This window comes from Saxophila tyrrhenica (genome assembly GCF_035928015.1).
Source record: "Saxophila tyrrhenica strain CCFEE 5935 chromosome Unknown scaffold_7, whole genome shotgun sequence".
NCBI lineage: Eukaryota > Fungi > Ascomycota > Dothideomycetes > Mycosphaerellales > Extremaceae > Saxophila > Saxophila tyrrhenica.
In genome coordinates this window covers 1221790-1236403 of record NW_027041739.1, presented here as the reverse complement: position 1 = coordinate 1236403, position 14614 = coordinate 1221790, and the positions used below count along the sequence as shown (strand labels likewise).

General features: G+C 53.8%; 7 protein-coding genes across 7 annotated transcripts; 3 read left to right on the top strand and 4 right to left on the bottom strand.

Annotated features, from left to right (window-relative positions):
* Positions 1-1210: 1210 nt before the first annotated feature.
* Positions 1211-1939, top strand: LTR77_005215 (uncharacterized protein; the record flags this gene model as incomplete). Its single annotated transcript, XM_064802463.1, has 1 exon — positions 1211-1939. The coding sequence occupies one exon, from the start codon at positions 1211-1213 to the stop codon at positions 1937-1939; it is 729 nt and encodes a 242-aa protein (XP_064659824.1).
* Positions 1940-2989: 1050 nt separating this feature from the next.
* Positions 2990-4366, top strand: LTR77_005214 (uncharacterized protein; the record flags this gene model as incomplete). The annotated part of the gene is made up of 1 exon (XM_064802462.1): positions 2990-4366. One exon carries the CDS (start codon positions 2990-2992, stop codon positions 4364-4366), a length of 1377 nt encoding a protein of 458 aa, XP_064659823.1.
* Positions 4367-5121: 755 nt separating this feature from the next.
* Positions 5122-6613, top strand: LTR77_005213 (uncharacterized protein; the record flags this gene model as incomplete). Its single annotated transcript, XM_064802461.1, has 4 exons — positions 5122-5375; positions 5416-5949; positions 6009-6219; positions 6482-6613. The coding sequence occupies 4 exons, from the start codon at positions 5122-5124 to the stop codon at positions 6611-6613; spliced, it is 1131 nt and encodes a 376-aa protein (XP_064659822.1).
* A 124-nt stretch (positions 6614-6737) lies between these two features.
* Positions 6738-7436, bottom strand: LTR77_005212 (uncharacterized protein; the record flags this gene model as incomplete). The annotated part of the gene is made up of 2 exons (XM_064802460.1): positions 6738-7157; positions 7203-7436. The coding sequence occupies 2 exons, from the start codon at positions 7434-7436 to the stop codon at positions 6738-6740; spliced, it is 654 nt and encodes a 217-aa protein (XP_064659821.1).
* A 176-nt stretch (positions 7437-7612) lies between these two features.
* On the bottom strand, positions 7613-8700 carry LTR77_005211 (uncharacterized protein; the record flags this gene model as incomplete). Its single annotated transcript, XM_064802459.1, has 3 exons — positions 7613-8296; positions 8353-8570; positions 8628-8700. 3 exons carry the CDS (start codon positions 8698-8700, stop codon positions 7613-7615), a joined length of 975 nt encoding a protein of 324 aa, XP_064659820.1.
* Positions 8701-9416: 716 nt separating this feature from the next.
* Positions 9417-10139, bottom strand: LTR77_005210 (uncharacterized protein; the record flags this gene model as incomplete). Its single annotated transcript, XM_064802458.1, has 1 exon — positions 9417-10139. The coding sequence occupies one exon, from the start codon at positions 10137-10139 to the stop codon at positions 9417-9419; it is 723 nt and encodes a 240-aa protein (XP_064659819.1).
* Positions 10140-12697: 2558 nt separating this feature from the next.
* Positions 12698-13164, bottom strand: LTR77_005209 (uncharacterized protein; the record flags this gene model as incomplete). The annotated part of the gene is made up of 2 exons (XM_064802457.1): positions 12698-12898; positions 12952-13164. The coding sequence occupies 2 exons, from the start codon at positions 13162-13164 to the stop codon at positions 12698-12700; spliced, it is 414 nt and encodes a 137-aa protein (XP_064659818.1).
* Between the last annotated feature and the right edge of the window lie 1450 nt (positions 13165-14614).

Sequence of the window (14614 nt, the reverse complement as noted above, 5' to 3'; positions counted from 1 at the left end):
TTTGCAAAACATCGCTCCGTCTATGCACGCAGTCGTACGATAGGCCACCGGCGTCGGACAATCATCGCTCGTGCATACGGCCGCCATCACGCCTTGCGCATGTACTTCAGTTGCTTCAGGGAAGCCTCGGTGTAAGCAGCTGAGCAAGAGTAGGCTACAGCGAATGGTCACGACGCTGTGGATCCCGTTTGACAATTATCGTATGCCACGCACAAGATTTGCATTGCTGGATGCGAAGTCTGGGTTGTGCAAATGAATGTCTGCCGTCTTCCAAGCTGGTGGCTCGGACGTCGTTCGAGTGAGGAGCAAGGAACGAGGACATGAAATTGCAAAAAGGTCTTGCAACGGTTCGGAAGACTGCCGGCGTACAGGCTTCCTGATACATCCTAGCTCCGTTGTCGCTAGATGTTCAAGGTTGGCCGCCGGTTAATGCCTGTCAGAGCTCAATGTACGACGGCGAGCCCAAACGACAGCCCGTTCGTTTCCATTTGGCAAATCGCAACGACGGTCGAGATGAATCCTTCAGCTAATTTCGCTTGATTGCGCCATCCATCCAGAGTTGTTCTCCAGGGAAAACGTGTATAAACAACCACCGGAAGGCACAGCAGTTTCAAATCCAGAAATAGGTCTGCTTAGAATGACTTTCTGTATAAGCGGCCAAGGCGACCGCCAAGGCAGCGAGTTGCCTTGGCTGTTGGTTTCTGTAGACAGTGGTAGGTCGAAACACATGCTGTCAGAAGCTTATCTCCACGCCTTTGCTGTCGTTGCGAAACGTGGCCGTGCAGAACACTCGTTCCTTGCCAGCGAGGTGCTAGTTACATACCAGATTGGGCAGAATTTGTCCGAGCGGTTTCGCACCCGCCGCCGCTCAGCTTACGTCCGGCCAAGTCGCTCCCTCCGCCTCCTCTGCACAGCTGTGTTCCAGGCCTATGTTCGGCATCGGCATCAATAATCAGATTTGTCGCTTGCCATCCTCCAGGCGTGCCTGTGGAAATGAGAGTCTATAAGATGGTAGGTCCTCCGTCGATCAGCAATTCTCCTTTCCTCATCAACTCAACGACTCACCACAACAACCAACTCATCAACTCCGAAACATCTTTTCCTTGTTTCCTTGGTTCGATTTCCCTTATTCCAATCGCTACTACAACAACAACAACAACAATCAGCACTTCGCCAAGAACTTAATACCAACCCACCGACAACCATCAACATGCATTCCACCATCGCAATCTCCTCCCTCCTCGTCGCCGCCTCCAGCGTGATTGCTCTTCCCCAGGGAACCAACCTCGACACCTCCGTCACTGTCATCCTCCAGAACCAGGCGATCGAGCTCGGCTCGCAAACTACCTTCGGGAACGTCAACTCCGCCCAGACCCAGCCTCCTGTCGGCTCCAGCGGTCCTTACTCGACCATCGAGATCAACCTCGGAGCAGATGTCGCCAACACTGCGCTCCGCTGCCAGGCGCTCGACGTGAGCGGCGCGCCTCTGATCGCCATCCGCGGCGACAACACCGACACGACCTTCTCCGACGCCGACAAGGGCGCATGGACCTTCCTCCAGCCCTCCGAAGTCAGCGCCGTCGTGTGCGACCCGGCCTTTGTCGCCGTCGCCCCTGGCTCCTACGACGTCGTTGTTACCCTTTCCGGACCCTCTGAGCTTGCCACCCAGACCACCCTCAGCGGCGTGAAGCGCGACATCCGAACCCCGACCGCCTCCGGTGGCCCCTACAACTCCATCAACATCGCCGTCGGCCCGCTCGTCAGCCCTGAGCTCCGCTGCAAGGTCAAGAACCAGGCCAACCGCGCCATCGTCGCTACTCGCGGTGAGAACATCGACACCACGTTCTCCGACGCCGACAAGGGTGCGTGGGCGTTCCAGAAGGAGAGTGCCGTGTCCAACATTATCTGCGACCCGCGCTTCGTTGCGAAGCCGCAGTAAGCGTTGACGACTTGTAATGATGGGTTGATGAGGGTACGGGGTAACTGTTGGGTATCATAGCGCTGGGGTTGGTTGGAGCATTTGCGGGTTTTGCATGGGTTTGGGGAGAGCTTCTTGGCTGGTTTTGCGTTTTTTGCTTTTATGATTGAGAAGATAGATGTGATTACGTTCACTTGAATAACCCACGTCTGTCCACAAACTTACCGTTCCACTGCCTCATTTCTTCACGTAGATCTCTCGGTGATTCTCAGCTGCGCTGCTGGTTGAGCGAGTTTCTCTTGCCCTGCCTCGAGACGAAAGTCAAGTCACCTACTTCGCAATTGCGCAACGGAGAAAGTAGTAACCTTCATTTCATATCGCTAATAAGATACCTTTGCCTATGGGCGCTTCAGACATATGACAATTGGCGTAAGTAGTCCGTGTGTGGATGTTCAGGTGAGAAGAAAGGAAACAGGAAATGCCCATCGTCACTCTTTCCGCACTGACCATGCAGCAGCCCCTTTGAGCCGCATCCCGACGTCAATGACATCGATATTCCCGAGTGTTCACAGCCATCTGCATTTGATGCTTCCGCCCGAGACCTTCTCATGATGGCTGCGACCCCGCCGGACCTTTCGCACTTAGTTGCAGCCAGTAGAGCACGACCTTCGCCCCGACCACAGCTGCGAAACAACGGCACGCACACGAATTTCGATCTATCACGAGATCCACCAGATCTATATCTCAAGAACTCAGATCTTAGCGTCGATCTATTGACAGGTCGAACGGATTGTGCCTGGCGATCCCTGTGCTCTAATTACAGTTCGAAGTCGTGACGACACATAAAGAGTTCTGAGCTGACTCGATAGTCGACAGGAGTAAGGAACGCGGCCGACGTGTCGCGCGTTGAGGGCGTGCATGGATAAGTATCAAGACATCTCTTATCCTCAGCAGCATCGTGCCTCTCATATTTCTCTACTGCTCCACGCCGCTTTCTTATGCTCGTACAGTCCTGCAGTTGCTCCCGTCTCTACTTGTTTTCGCTCTCAGGCCGTCGACGTCCGTCTCAGCATGACTGCCACCAAAGCCACCAAAGACAGTAAGCCACAATGGCACACAATCGAGTTCTTCACGGACGACCAGCTCGACTCTGCTCTGACAATATTCAATGCAACCTGCCGTTACCATATCATTGCCAGCAAGAAGAAGCTTGGTACCAATACGAAGGTTGGCAAGGAGTATGATCGCCTTGCGCGAGGACTTCCGATTGACGACGAGGCTTCTGATGCTATAAAGACTGCGTCCCCAGACACCTTCAGCTCCGACAGTGGCGTCGACGTGAGAGAGGGCGAAGACGGAACGCCTTCGGACGATTCTGACCAGACTGAAGAGCCAACGCCTCTGTCTGGAGAGGGCGCTCTCAAGGCTTGGATGGTTGCGCCGCTTGCAAACCCACCCAACAGTGCGCTGTCAGCATCCGAAGCACAAGCCCTTTCAACCGTTGAAGAGTGGTATCACTGTCGTACAAGATTCTACGAGCTGGAACAATCCAACGGAGGCCAAAAAGTAGAAGCTGTCGAGCTGGAAGCCACGCCCGAGCTCGAGCAAAGGACCGAACGTCTTTTGCCCAACATGATCTTACCAAAATACCTCACCAACTCGTTGACCGCACCTTGGTTCCGCAGCAGTGAGTTGGAGGTTCTGGAATGCAGCGACAAGCCGGTCGGAACACCCTACCACCCTTGCCGCGTTCAGAGCCATAAGGCCAAAGAGACATACTTTCTCAAAATCGTCGACAACGACCAGCCGCAGCCGATCAAGCGAGAGCTCGATATTCTGCATCGGGTCGAGAAGCTAGGTCTGCGTGATTCCATGCATGTGCCACAGCTTCTGGGTCTCGTCGCCTTCGATAATGCCGAGCCGACAAAGAACGGCCAGAAACGGATCATGGGTTTCCTTCTGACCGACATCAAGGAGCCGACACCTCTTACACTCATGTTTGACGAATCCGTTGAGCAGGAGAGAAGAGAAGCTTGGGCCGCAGAAGCAGACCGTATTCGAGACGTCCTGCACGAACACAACATCATCTGGGGCGACGCCAAAGCGGACAACTTCCTCGTCGACGCGCAAGACAAGCTTTGGATCATCGATTTTGGAGGAAGTTACACCGAAGGGTGGGTTGATCCTGAGTTGAATGAGACAGAGGAGGGAGATGACCTGGGAACGGAGAAGATCATCAATGCGCTCAAGGATCCTGTGGCTAATGTTGAGCGGCCTGAGGAGGAAGAGGGGGAGAAGAATGAGGAGGACGAGGAGAAAAGGGATCAGAGGACGCTCGCACCGTCACAATCAGAGTCGAAACGGAAACGTGATGAGTCTGGGGATAACGAAGAAGACGAGGAATTACTGCCAGCCGACAAGCGATCTCGTCTCGAGGTGGAGGAATGAACATCAGAGCCCGGCTGTCACGGCCGATTCAATGGCAGTAATAGAGGACAGGAAACCTGGGCGTCTGTTTTGAGGAAGCAGTCTTGAGAAGCACCCACCGCTTGACACGGTCGGCCGGTGGCTGACTATCAGCAAGATGGTGCAGATCAGCGTTTGTATATCGTTGTCCACAGTCTGGACAGCCTTCTGGCATGAATGCCGGCATCGCCTCTACCCTCGGGCAGAAGAAGAAGCACAGTCGGTTGCAGCAGGCTTGCGGTCTTCATTCGAGCGTGCCCATCTTTGCCAAATTGTTGTATCATTACTACCATTATTCTTACCAGCGTTTCTCAACCATACTTTCGTCAGGCGATGAGCCGGTTCAGCAGCCGACCGCCCGATGTGACAACTCCGCTTTCGGCATCATCTGTTGCACGGCATGAAGGCGTTACTTGTGATCTCCAGGCAAATTCAAAAGCTCACAGACATTTTGAAAGGTCGTCGTAATTCATCGCCAATCCCGCAAGGAATTGTAAGATTGACAGCTCGCACGCCATAGCGAACAAGCACCCAGAGTATGGCCTCCACCCTGCCGCAGCGGCCAGGTTGCATTGCCGAACCGATAGCGGGACGTCATGCCACGGAGCACTCGAGATACATGTAAGAGTTCTTGTTCCACGCTGCTTCAAAATACCTCCTACGTTCTCCATTCCCATTCAACCTTACCTACATTCTTGCTGTATCATTTCAATACATCCGTATCAATTCTGTACAAGATGGCACCCGTCGCCGTAGCTCAGAATGGCACCGACCACTCCAACGGTTATACTAAACCACAGAATGGCCACGCGACCACCATTGAGCTGCCGATGAAACCAAACGGGTCTCTCGATGACTACAAGTACAACGATTTAACACCCTGCATCGGGAGGGAGTTTCCTACGGCGAACCTGGTCGATATGATGAATGCTCCTAACTCCAATGAACTAATTGCCGAACTCGCTTTAACCAGTATGGAGAACCTTCGACTGTCAGCATTCGTCCTATCGCTAATATCAAACAGTCTCTAGCCGCGGTGTCGTCTGGTTCAGAAAGCAGGACAATCTGACCAACGACCTTCAAAAGAAGCTGATCCTCAAGATTGGCGAGCTGTCAGGAAGGCCCAAGACGTCCGGCCTCCACGTCCACCCCGTTCTCAACAGCGAGGGCGAAGTCGGAGAGCAGCGCGACCCAGATCAAGAAATCAGCACTATCAGCTCCAAGCTGTTTTCCAAAGTCTACGGTCGCCACCCGGACAGCGCTCTCAGCCAGAAGAAGCAGAATGCGGATCAGTGGCACTCTGATATTGCATTTGAGCCTGTTCCGGCAGACTTCTCTAGTCTTCGGTTGACGGAATGCCCGAAGACCGGTGGTGATACTCTTTGGGCTTCAGGCTATGAGCTTTACGATCGGATCTCTGCTCCAGTGCAGAAGTTCTTGGAAGGTCTTACTTGCACTTTTGGTCGCCCAGACTTCATTGCAGCAGCACAACGCGGAGGTTTCAAGCTTTATGAGAAGCCTCGCGGAGCAGCGGAGAATATTGGCGGCGAGCTGCAAGCGATTCAGTAAGCCCTGCAATCCGAGACCGTCTCTTTCGTCGGGATAATGCTGACTTTCCAATCAGCCCGGTCGTCCGCACCAATCCAGTCACGGGCTGGAAGAGTCTCTACCCCGTTGGACAGCACTGCCAGTTCATCAACGGTGTTACCGAAGAAGAAAGCAACATGTTCCTTTCCTGGTTTAAGAGGCTGCTCAAGGACAACCACGACTTACAGGTCAGGTTCCACTGGAACGACCCGAACGACATTGCGATCTGGGATAACAGATGCACATTCGTAAGTCTTAACCATCTCATAGGCACGCCTTGATGTTCTCCGAGACGTATACTGATCATACGAAGCACTGTGCGACTTTCGACTTTATGGGTTTGGGAGACCGTGCGGGTAATCGAGCGGTTGGGTGTGGTGAGGTTCCTTACTTTGACCCGAACAGCAAGAGCCGAAGTGAGGATTTGGAAGCATCTGGGAAGGAACATGGAAGATGGTATGTACTACGGCAGACCGTGCGGGACCCGAACGTACTAACTGTGGCTACCAGGTTCATGATCAGATGAAACGCTTTGCCGACGCAAGCGGCGATGACCCTCAGTTGGCCTTGAAGCTTAACTTTCAGAATGACTTGCCGTCTCTGTCCCTCTCCACACGAGAAGACACCCATGTTGCATACTGACTTCAGCTATGCCATGCTCCCAGTCGATGTCAACTCACCCCATGGTCGCTCCAGTTGACCTCAAACCCCGGCCATTTGGTTTCATCTAATCTTCGCACTACTTCAACGCGCAACTTGTGCTTTCCTACTGATTGAAAAAGTCGATCCTCATCTTTCGGTATCGCGTCGTACGCTCGAGCTCCTTCATGACACAGAAATGCGCACCAGAATCTCGAAGGTAGATCCACAACCTCTCCAACATGATGAGCCACTCCTCGACATTTAGACCTTTGGGACGATCGATGTCTTTATCCATCCCCGTGGATAGGCAACAGCCGAATCTCAGCGGTAAGGCGGTCGCTCTTGCCACTTCCGTCGCCAATCTTGAAGGCGAGGCTCCCTCGGTGGTGCCCTTGATGGAGTACACGACTGTGAACCTCGGATGTCCATTTGTCACAGTTATGTCGATAGAGAGTCCCGTGTCAAAGTCGCCGATGCAGTATGCGCGCGGCAACCGATGGCGCAGGGCGCGTGGGAGGCCAATGCTGCCGTGGATGGTGAGTTTCTGAGCACATTGCGCATTTTGACTGATCGTAGTGAATCAGCTTACAGCCTTTTTGACGTCGGCAGAGCTGTGAAAGCGCGTGACCGTAAGGTCCACTTCATAGAGGAAGATCGAGAGTGCTTCGGTTCGGATCTGAGAGCAAGTCTGCGTGAGAGCTGACTCAGTGAGATGTTGTGGTTTCGTGGAATGCGACTGAGCCTCTTTCAATGCGGCCAAGGTCCAGATGTAATTGCGAATCTCCGGTGGAAGCTTTAGAAGAGGGCAGTTTGGTTGTGTCATCGTATAGCGTTGACGCACTGTGTAGTTACGGAAGGGTATTGGTACTTTGGGTAGATGTAGAGGTGAAGTCGGTCAGCATGTGATCAGGCTTTGTTTAGCATCTGGCTACATTCACTTTCAGCTAAGCGCACGTGACCCGAGCTTTGGCTTACCACAACGATAGATATCACCACACTCTACTTCTGCACAGTGCCCCAGCCTGGCATTGCCAACCAATCAAAGACATCCCTGCCCATCTCCGCAGTATTGCTGACGGTAGATCCAGTGCCCTCGGGACCAGGCGCATTCTGCCACTCAACATTCCGGTACTTATCCTTCAACACTTCGAGGATCCATCCACCAGTGACGTCGCTAGCTTCGCAACAACGAAGCATCTGCTCTGCTACTTCCTCCGGCATTACCCAAGTGTCCGAAGCTTCGTCAAACAATTTTAGCTTCTCCGGATTATCTGTGAACAGCGGAGTCTTGATGATGCCGGGAGCGACGCCATTGACGCGGATTCCGAGGGACTCCTCTAATGGACCGAGACTGCGTACGAACCCGGATACAGCGTGCTTGCTCGCGATGTAGAGAGGTATTGGGAACCCTGGCATCTGGCCGGCGATAGAGCTAATGTGGACCAACCTTTTGGGGTTCATAGGGCTGGCCTTGCCGACTTTGCTGTCTTTCGGTGGATTCAGCCAGCGAGATATCGCAAGCTGAGACGTCCGGATGGGATGGGTAACGTTGATGTCGAGAAGGCCGTAGTGTCCCAACCCAGATCCCTTCTCTCCTGATGGATCATCTTTGGACTTTGGATCACCGGGTGGGATCCAGAAGTTCGAAAATGGCGGCTCGAAGACACCGGCGCCGGGGCAGACCTGTAGGGGGAGATTGTGAGCTAGAAGGCCGTCATAGGCTGAGAAGGATGTCTTACAATATCTGCTCCGCCAAATTCCTTGTCCGCTTGATCGAACATGTTCGAGAGATCGGGCCAGAGCGTGACATTGGTCTTGACGAAGACCGCTCGAGGCTTGCCGTCCTTGCCTGTGTATTCGTCCACTAGCCTCTGAGCTTCAGGACGAAGGGCCAGATCGGCAATAAGGACATTGCAGTTGCGGGAGAGGAGTAGCTTAGCAAAGCAGTAGTTGATGCCTGTGACTGTTCAGTACCAGATCCTGAAGGCTCATATGTCTACCCAATCTGACCTACCTGATCCAGCACCCGTGATGATAGCAGTCTTGCCGTCGACCTTGAAGGATGAAGTACCCGTAGGAGCAGCCATAATTGAGAGATACTGATGGAACAACAAGACCTACTTTTTCAGCAAAAGGACAATGGTAGCTTGTACCTTATATAGCCATCGCAACTCCGTCGTCGACTCGGACTCGGACACTCAAGCGTAACCGGCAGCTGTGCAGCGGTGATTCGGCGGGGTTGAAGGAGAGGAGGGCTGCGAGGCTGATGAAGGTCGACCGAGGTCAGCTGCCCAAAGCTTGGGCCCGTGTCTCTCTCAATGCAATTTCTCCTTTGAGACGACGCATCGACGGATGTTCGCGTTCGTCTTCTCATTGTAGTGGAACTCGAGTAGTCACCAACACCGCTCAAGTGACAAAGACATTATAGCCCGGCGGCCTCGATGTCTGACCCATGCAGGCTGATAGACGCCGCTGCACGCTCGAGGTAACTTGTTGGGGCCGACGGCATCACCTTCAATTCGTTCTCGACAGGCAGAAACTGCCAGAGGATGACCAGTTCACCAAGCGCACCAGCATTTCAGCCTCACACCCGATGAGGCTACAAGCAGCAACAATCACCCAGTCAGGCACGTATGGATCGTTTGGCTCGTGGTCATGACTTTTACATTTCAGAGCCTTTCCGGCAGCATGAAACCCAAACACAGGCCCCGGGCTAATATACAACATAGACACATGCGGTTTGCTAGCAATCTTCCACACTGCCCTCGACAAGATGGCTCCACATCGCCAGTCGACGGTGCTCTCACGGCGTCTGACAGGGTCTCCCATCCCACGAGGACTTGGGCGTCAACCGTACCACGGCTCTCCGTGACCACGTCGGACTCCTCAGTGCATTCTTCTCAGCGCCAAACCCGAACATGGAGCGACCGCGTGGACTCAGCGCAGCAGCCTGTCGAGCCCAGAACGGTGTCAATGGACTCCCGACATCCTCGACAAAGTCCACTTGCGCGCGGCACGCTTTCCTGTCGATGGGCGAGTGTGCTTGCCTCGTTGCCATCAGAAGGACATCTGTCTCGTAATAGGCGGTTGTGTCGCACTTGAGCGTGGCCTGGCCTCTTCGATCGAGGATGCCGCCAGCACGTCGTGATAGGAACGGCATGATACCGCCTATGTCGAAGGTGAGTTTCGTGGGAGTCGTCATCGATATGATGGTCTCGAAGGATCTCCTTCCATCTGATCCGAACGTGCAGTCATCGTCGTCCGCGGTCTCTTCGAAGTCAATGGATATCGTGGAGTCGTACACCATCAACGGAGTTGCTGGACAGACCAGGCTTCCAGGGCCGTTTCGCAATCGATGCAGATAGTATACAGCCGCAGCAGTGGTTGTGAGGCCAGCGAGAATCAAGATGCCAAAGCGCATTGAAGAAGATATGAGAGCGGTGGCATGCTGGAGATTGTTCCCAATGGCGGTGCTGTCGAATTGTCTTCCCAAAGATTCGTTGTCGAGGACTGGTAAGGGTGCCATGAGATCGAGGGCATGTGTGTTCGAATGGATGATTGGGCCAAGAACGTCGCTGAACGCCGATAAAAATGGAGGAACACCGTATGACAAGGAAAGGACGCTGCACTTGTCACCGGTCTGAACTTTTATGCATGGTTGAGGAAGAAGTAGAGGATGTCGAGTATGGGGAAGTATGAGGGAGTATCTGCGCAGCAGTCTCTCAAGTGTTGGAAGGTGGTAGGGCAGGAGGTTGCGGTCAACGGAGTACCTCAGAGCTCCATTGAGTACGACCTTCAAACTGTTATACTATCCCCGCCGTCTGGGGAAGGGGAACTTCGAGTCATGTGCCCTGTGCCTGTGCGCTGAAGGAATGCCTAAGCGCTCACGGTAGTGCAAGATTATGCATTGAAGAGAATCACGTGACAGCAGCCACGGCGCTTAACGGTCTTGGTTGCTCTGCATAAACGAATCGCAGCGATACTACAGCTTGTGCTGCTTGAGTGCCTTCCTGAACCAGTTTCCAGCCGCACCGGACTGTCTCTCCATCGACTTAGCAAGGCCAGTCACAGTGTGAGGCAGTGGGCCAAGCAGGTTCCTGCGCTCACCCTCGTGTTGGCAATCTTGAGCTCAAATCCAGTTCCTCGGAGTGGAATTTGTGCTACCGTCTTGATCTTGGGGCCCTTCCACCGCCTATGAGCAGCAATCCAAGAGCCAAAGATCAAAGGCATAGAAGCTATCCATACCAGTCCTCTGGAACCGGGGATATCGGCGTCGAAATAAAATCGTAAGCCCGTCGAGCCTCAGAGGCAGCTTCGCCTTGCTGGCCGACTGATTTCGAGAACCGGGGCGATGCCGGCATACGTCTGAAGTCAAATGACGTCGAGCCCGCTGCCGGTGATATGGGAGTCTGCCCAGGGTATGCCCTCTTCGGCCCGTTTGGTTTTGCTTGAGACACCGCAAAGCACCGCAGCTCGGATGGACGTTTCTTCTGACGCCCTCGAACGTCGATTATACTTTCGACTTGGTCCTCGTCGTCGCTGTCAGACTCCGCCAGAACGCTAACCTCGCCAGTCTTTCGCCGGTTCGGAGAAGGGCGACGTTTGCTTCTGCGGCCTCTCGGTGTTTCAACAACGTCGATGACCACAAGTGATTCGGCGACGGGACTTTCCCAGGTTCCCGCATGCTCAACGCCTATTCCACGACGTTCTCTCCTCCGTCTCTGACTTGGAGATTCGACGACATTAACAGTCGCCGGCACAACGGACGTATCCAGTCGGGTCATAGGCATCGCAGCAGCAGAGCTTGGTGAAGATGAGTATGCGCTTTGCACGGGGTACTGCCAACGATACAAGCTCTCTCTTGGATCAAACACAGCATGAGAGCTTGGCCTCGGCGGTACGACAACGACTGTCGGATCGTTCTCGAGCTCAATCACAACAGGGGTTTGCTCCTGTCCATGCGCCATTTCCGGGATCGCGGCTTGTGCTCCTGGGCTTTCATCCTCAGCGCAGACCTTGAACACAGTACGAGTGCTTCCATCGGATCTCACAGACTCTGGTCGAGCGGGGCAGTCACTAGAGTCACGCATGGCGTTCAGTTCGGCAGTGCTCGCCATTGCAGGTTTTGGGTGTCGACGACGAAGCTTCGAAGGCGTACCAGTCGCGCTCTGCTATGCCGTAATATTGATGTGCTTAACGTTGATGTGCTTGAGAGAAGAACACGGCGTTCGTAGGCGTTCTGAGATCGCAGATCGATGAATGTCCAGATCGTTAGCCAGCCAACTCTGCGTGACTAGTCCGGGCTCCAGTGAGATGCGTATTCAGCTGGAGAATCTATGAACGTACCAGGAATATGTGAGGCAGGGCGAAGAATGAGCTCCGTTTGATCCAGTGGAGGCAGGAAGGAGGAAGATGGCCTCACATACCAGACCACTCCCCTCAAGCGCGCCATGACCGTGACACGACTGACGTGTCTGATGGTGGTACCAAATCGGGACGTCTTTTGATTCTCGACTCTCAGCACCTTCGGTCGATGGGCCGCTAAGCGAGGACAACCCAGTCACGTAGCTTATTCGGCGCTTAAACGGGTGTAAACACTGGCTTTCGGGCTGACATCTGAAGATACGTACTCGGAGAGCAACTGTGCCGCAACGCCACTAAATACTCGCCCGCTGCAGACTGGCTAAGCGATACAGGTTGCATCGATCCTGGTATGAACGCCAAGAAGCAGATGCAAGTGCTGTCGCCGGACTCGTGAGGTAATACGGTGTAACGAGACCACCAATGCTAAGACATCCGTGGCGTGTAGACAAGCGCTGCGCTGCCGCTGAGTTCTACGGCATTGCGATCCGCGCCACTAGCCCTGGATGAGATTCCATGCGGCTTGGATGGGTTTTTGCAGTAGAGAGATGAAGGACGAGCATTAGAATGCAGTCATTGGCAGCATTTTGGAAGCCATCGTACAAGTATGGGTATAAAGCCCGTGGAAATCTTTGCCCTTGCAGGATTCCGGGCAGGCCAGATGAAAGCATTGGCCAAACAAAATGTCGCTGAAAATGCAGTTCAAGAAAACCCCCCGAAACCTCATAACAGTATTGTGACTGCCGTGGCAGAGGCTACAACTAACAGCGGCCATGTTGATGGGCTTGAGATCATGCTGGATGCACTGTTGCTGAGTGCGGCGGTCGTGAACAACAGCTCAAAGCCAAGGTCTGAACTGTTATAGCAGTTTTGAGGAGTCACTTCTTTGACGTCTTCGGGCTCTGCCAGTGTGACATCGACGCACTGCAACAAAACGTTAGCTTCTGCGTCCAACAATTGAAAGGAGGTATGCATACGTTGTATAGAGACGCGCCGTGCTGTGCGACCTCAATCACCTGCAGCGTCACGTTGTCGCCCACGCCTAGCGTGACGTTGATGGGCATGGGCACTTGTGGCAAGCAGAATTGCCCCGAGTACTCCTCGTTCGTCGGCCCTAGTAGCTGGAATGGTGGAACCAGAGGATGGGACATGTTCGGGGGAGCTACTTGACCGGGTCCATTGATGCCCATATTGATGTAAAATAATGCCTTCGAGTGGCCTTGGAACCATCCTGGCTGTATCGATATTGCTCCTCCCTTGACTGGCCACGTCGTTCGGTTCTTGCTCATTGGCATGCCGCCGCCTGCGAGCTTGTCAGTCTTCTCCTGACCCAATGTGTCCGTGCTTCAGCTGTTCTCACATGGATACATCCACTGCATGCCGTACGGGAAGTTGTAGGTGTCATTGTTCGAGTTGTAATTGATGCCGATGTTATCTGGATCAAATTGGGGCGCCTCTCCGGTTGTGTGTAGGTTGTTCCCTCTCCAGCCCGGGTATGTAAGCACAGTATGCGCATCCACCAGACTCGAGGTCGCCAACACCGCGACTGCTGCTGCCAGTCTCCACATCTTTATTGCGTTCGGTATGCTGTCCCCTTGCGACTACACCGTCCAAGCTGCCGATGCTATGCGACCAGTCTTGCAATCTCCCGAACTACGAGCGCCCTCAGGAGAAGACTCGTGATCGTTGGGGCTGAGGCAGTTGTCGAGGGGACGTCGCAGCGGTCGATTCAAGAGGCGTTCAAGGCAACGTTGGTTTCCTAGGGTCTTCCAAGTCGTGCTGAAGAGGATTCAAGAGTTCAGAAGTCGACTCAGGTCCTCTGGGAGTATACAAGAGGTAAGGATAGGTCCGTTAGACGACCTCTTTCAGCCGTCACGTCCCATCCCGAGTGCATCCTTGGCACGATACCGCGCAGCGATTGGCGTGGTCGTCCCAGGGAGTGCATTCTGCGTGCAGAGGGCGTGATTCGAGCGACCGGCTGGCCACGAGGATCAGCAGCTGCCCTGTTGGGACACGACTGTAAGCGCCCAGGTCGTGTGGAGATCAACTTGCTAGGCGCTCCGGCCTGGATTTCTGAACTTTGACTGGACACGAGACGACCAATCAGGAGATCCAGAGTTTTGACGGCATCTCTTCCGCCTGTTCTTCCATCCGCCATGGAAGGCTGCTACATCAACCACGTCGTCGCCACGCCGTACAGATTAACGATGGCACTCTCCTGTCGAAAGCTTCTATGGCTCAGGGTGGGTGGCAATCGCCTGAGCAGGACATCACTCTGTCTTACGCCACGTCGTCTCGCTGCCGTCCAGTACAACGAGGATGCCTAAACGTTCACCGAGCTGCGTGTATGCGGCACAGTCTGGCAGAACAGCCTTGTCTGACTGCTTGGACGACCGGGTATCGCATGAGATGTAGCCCGCAAGCGCCGAATGAGCTATGAGTCTGATCCGCTATTGGCCTGCTGCCATATTGAGCTCAGAGGCGTATCGATGCGCGAACTGTCTGCTGTGTAAGTCGAGCTTGAGGCTTGTCATCCTTGTGTTTGATGTTGTCTTAGTTCTCTACTTTGTTCTTCCTTCTTGCGTCTTTTGCAGCTTGAAACACGCCTACACATTTCTGGTCCAATATCACCTATATTCG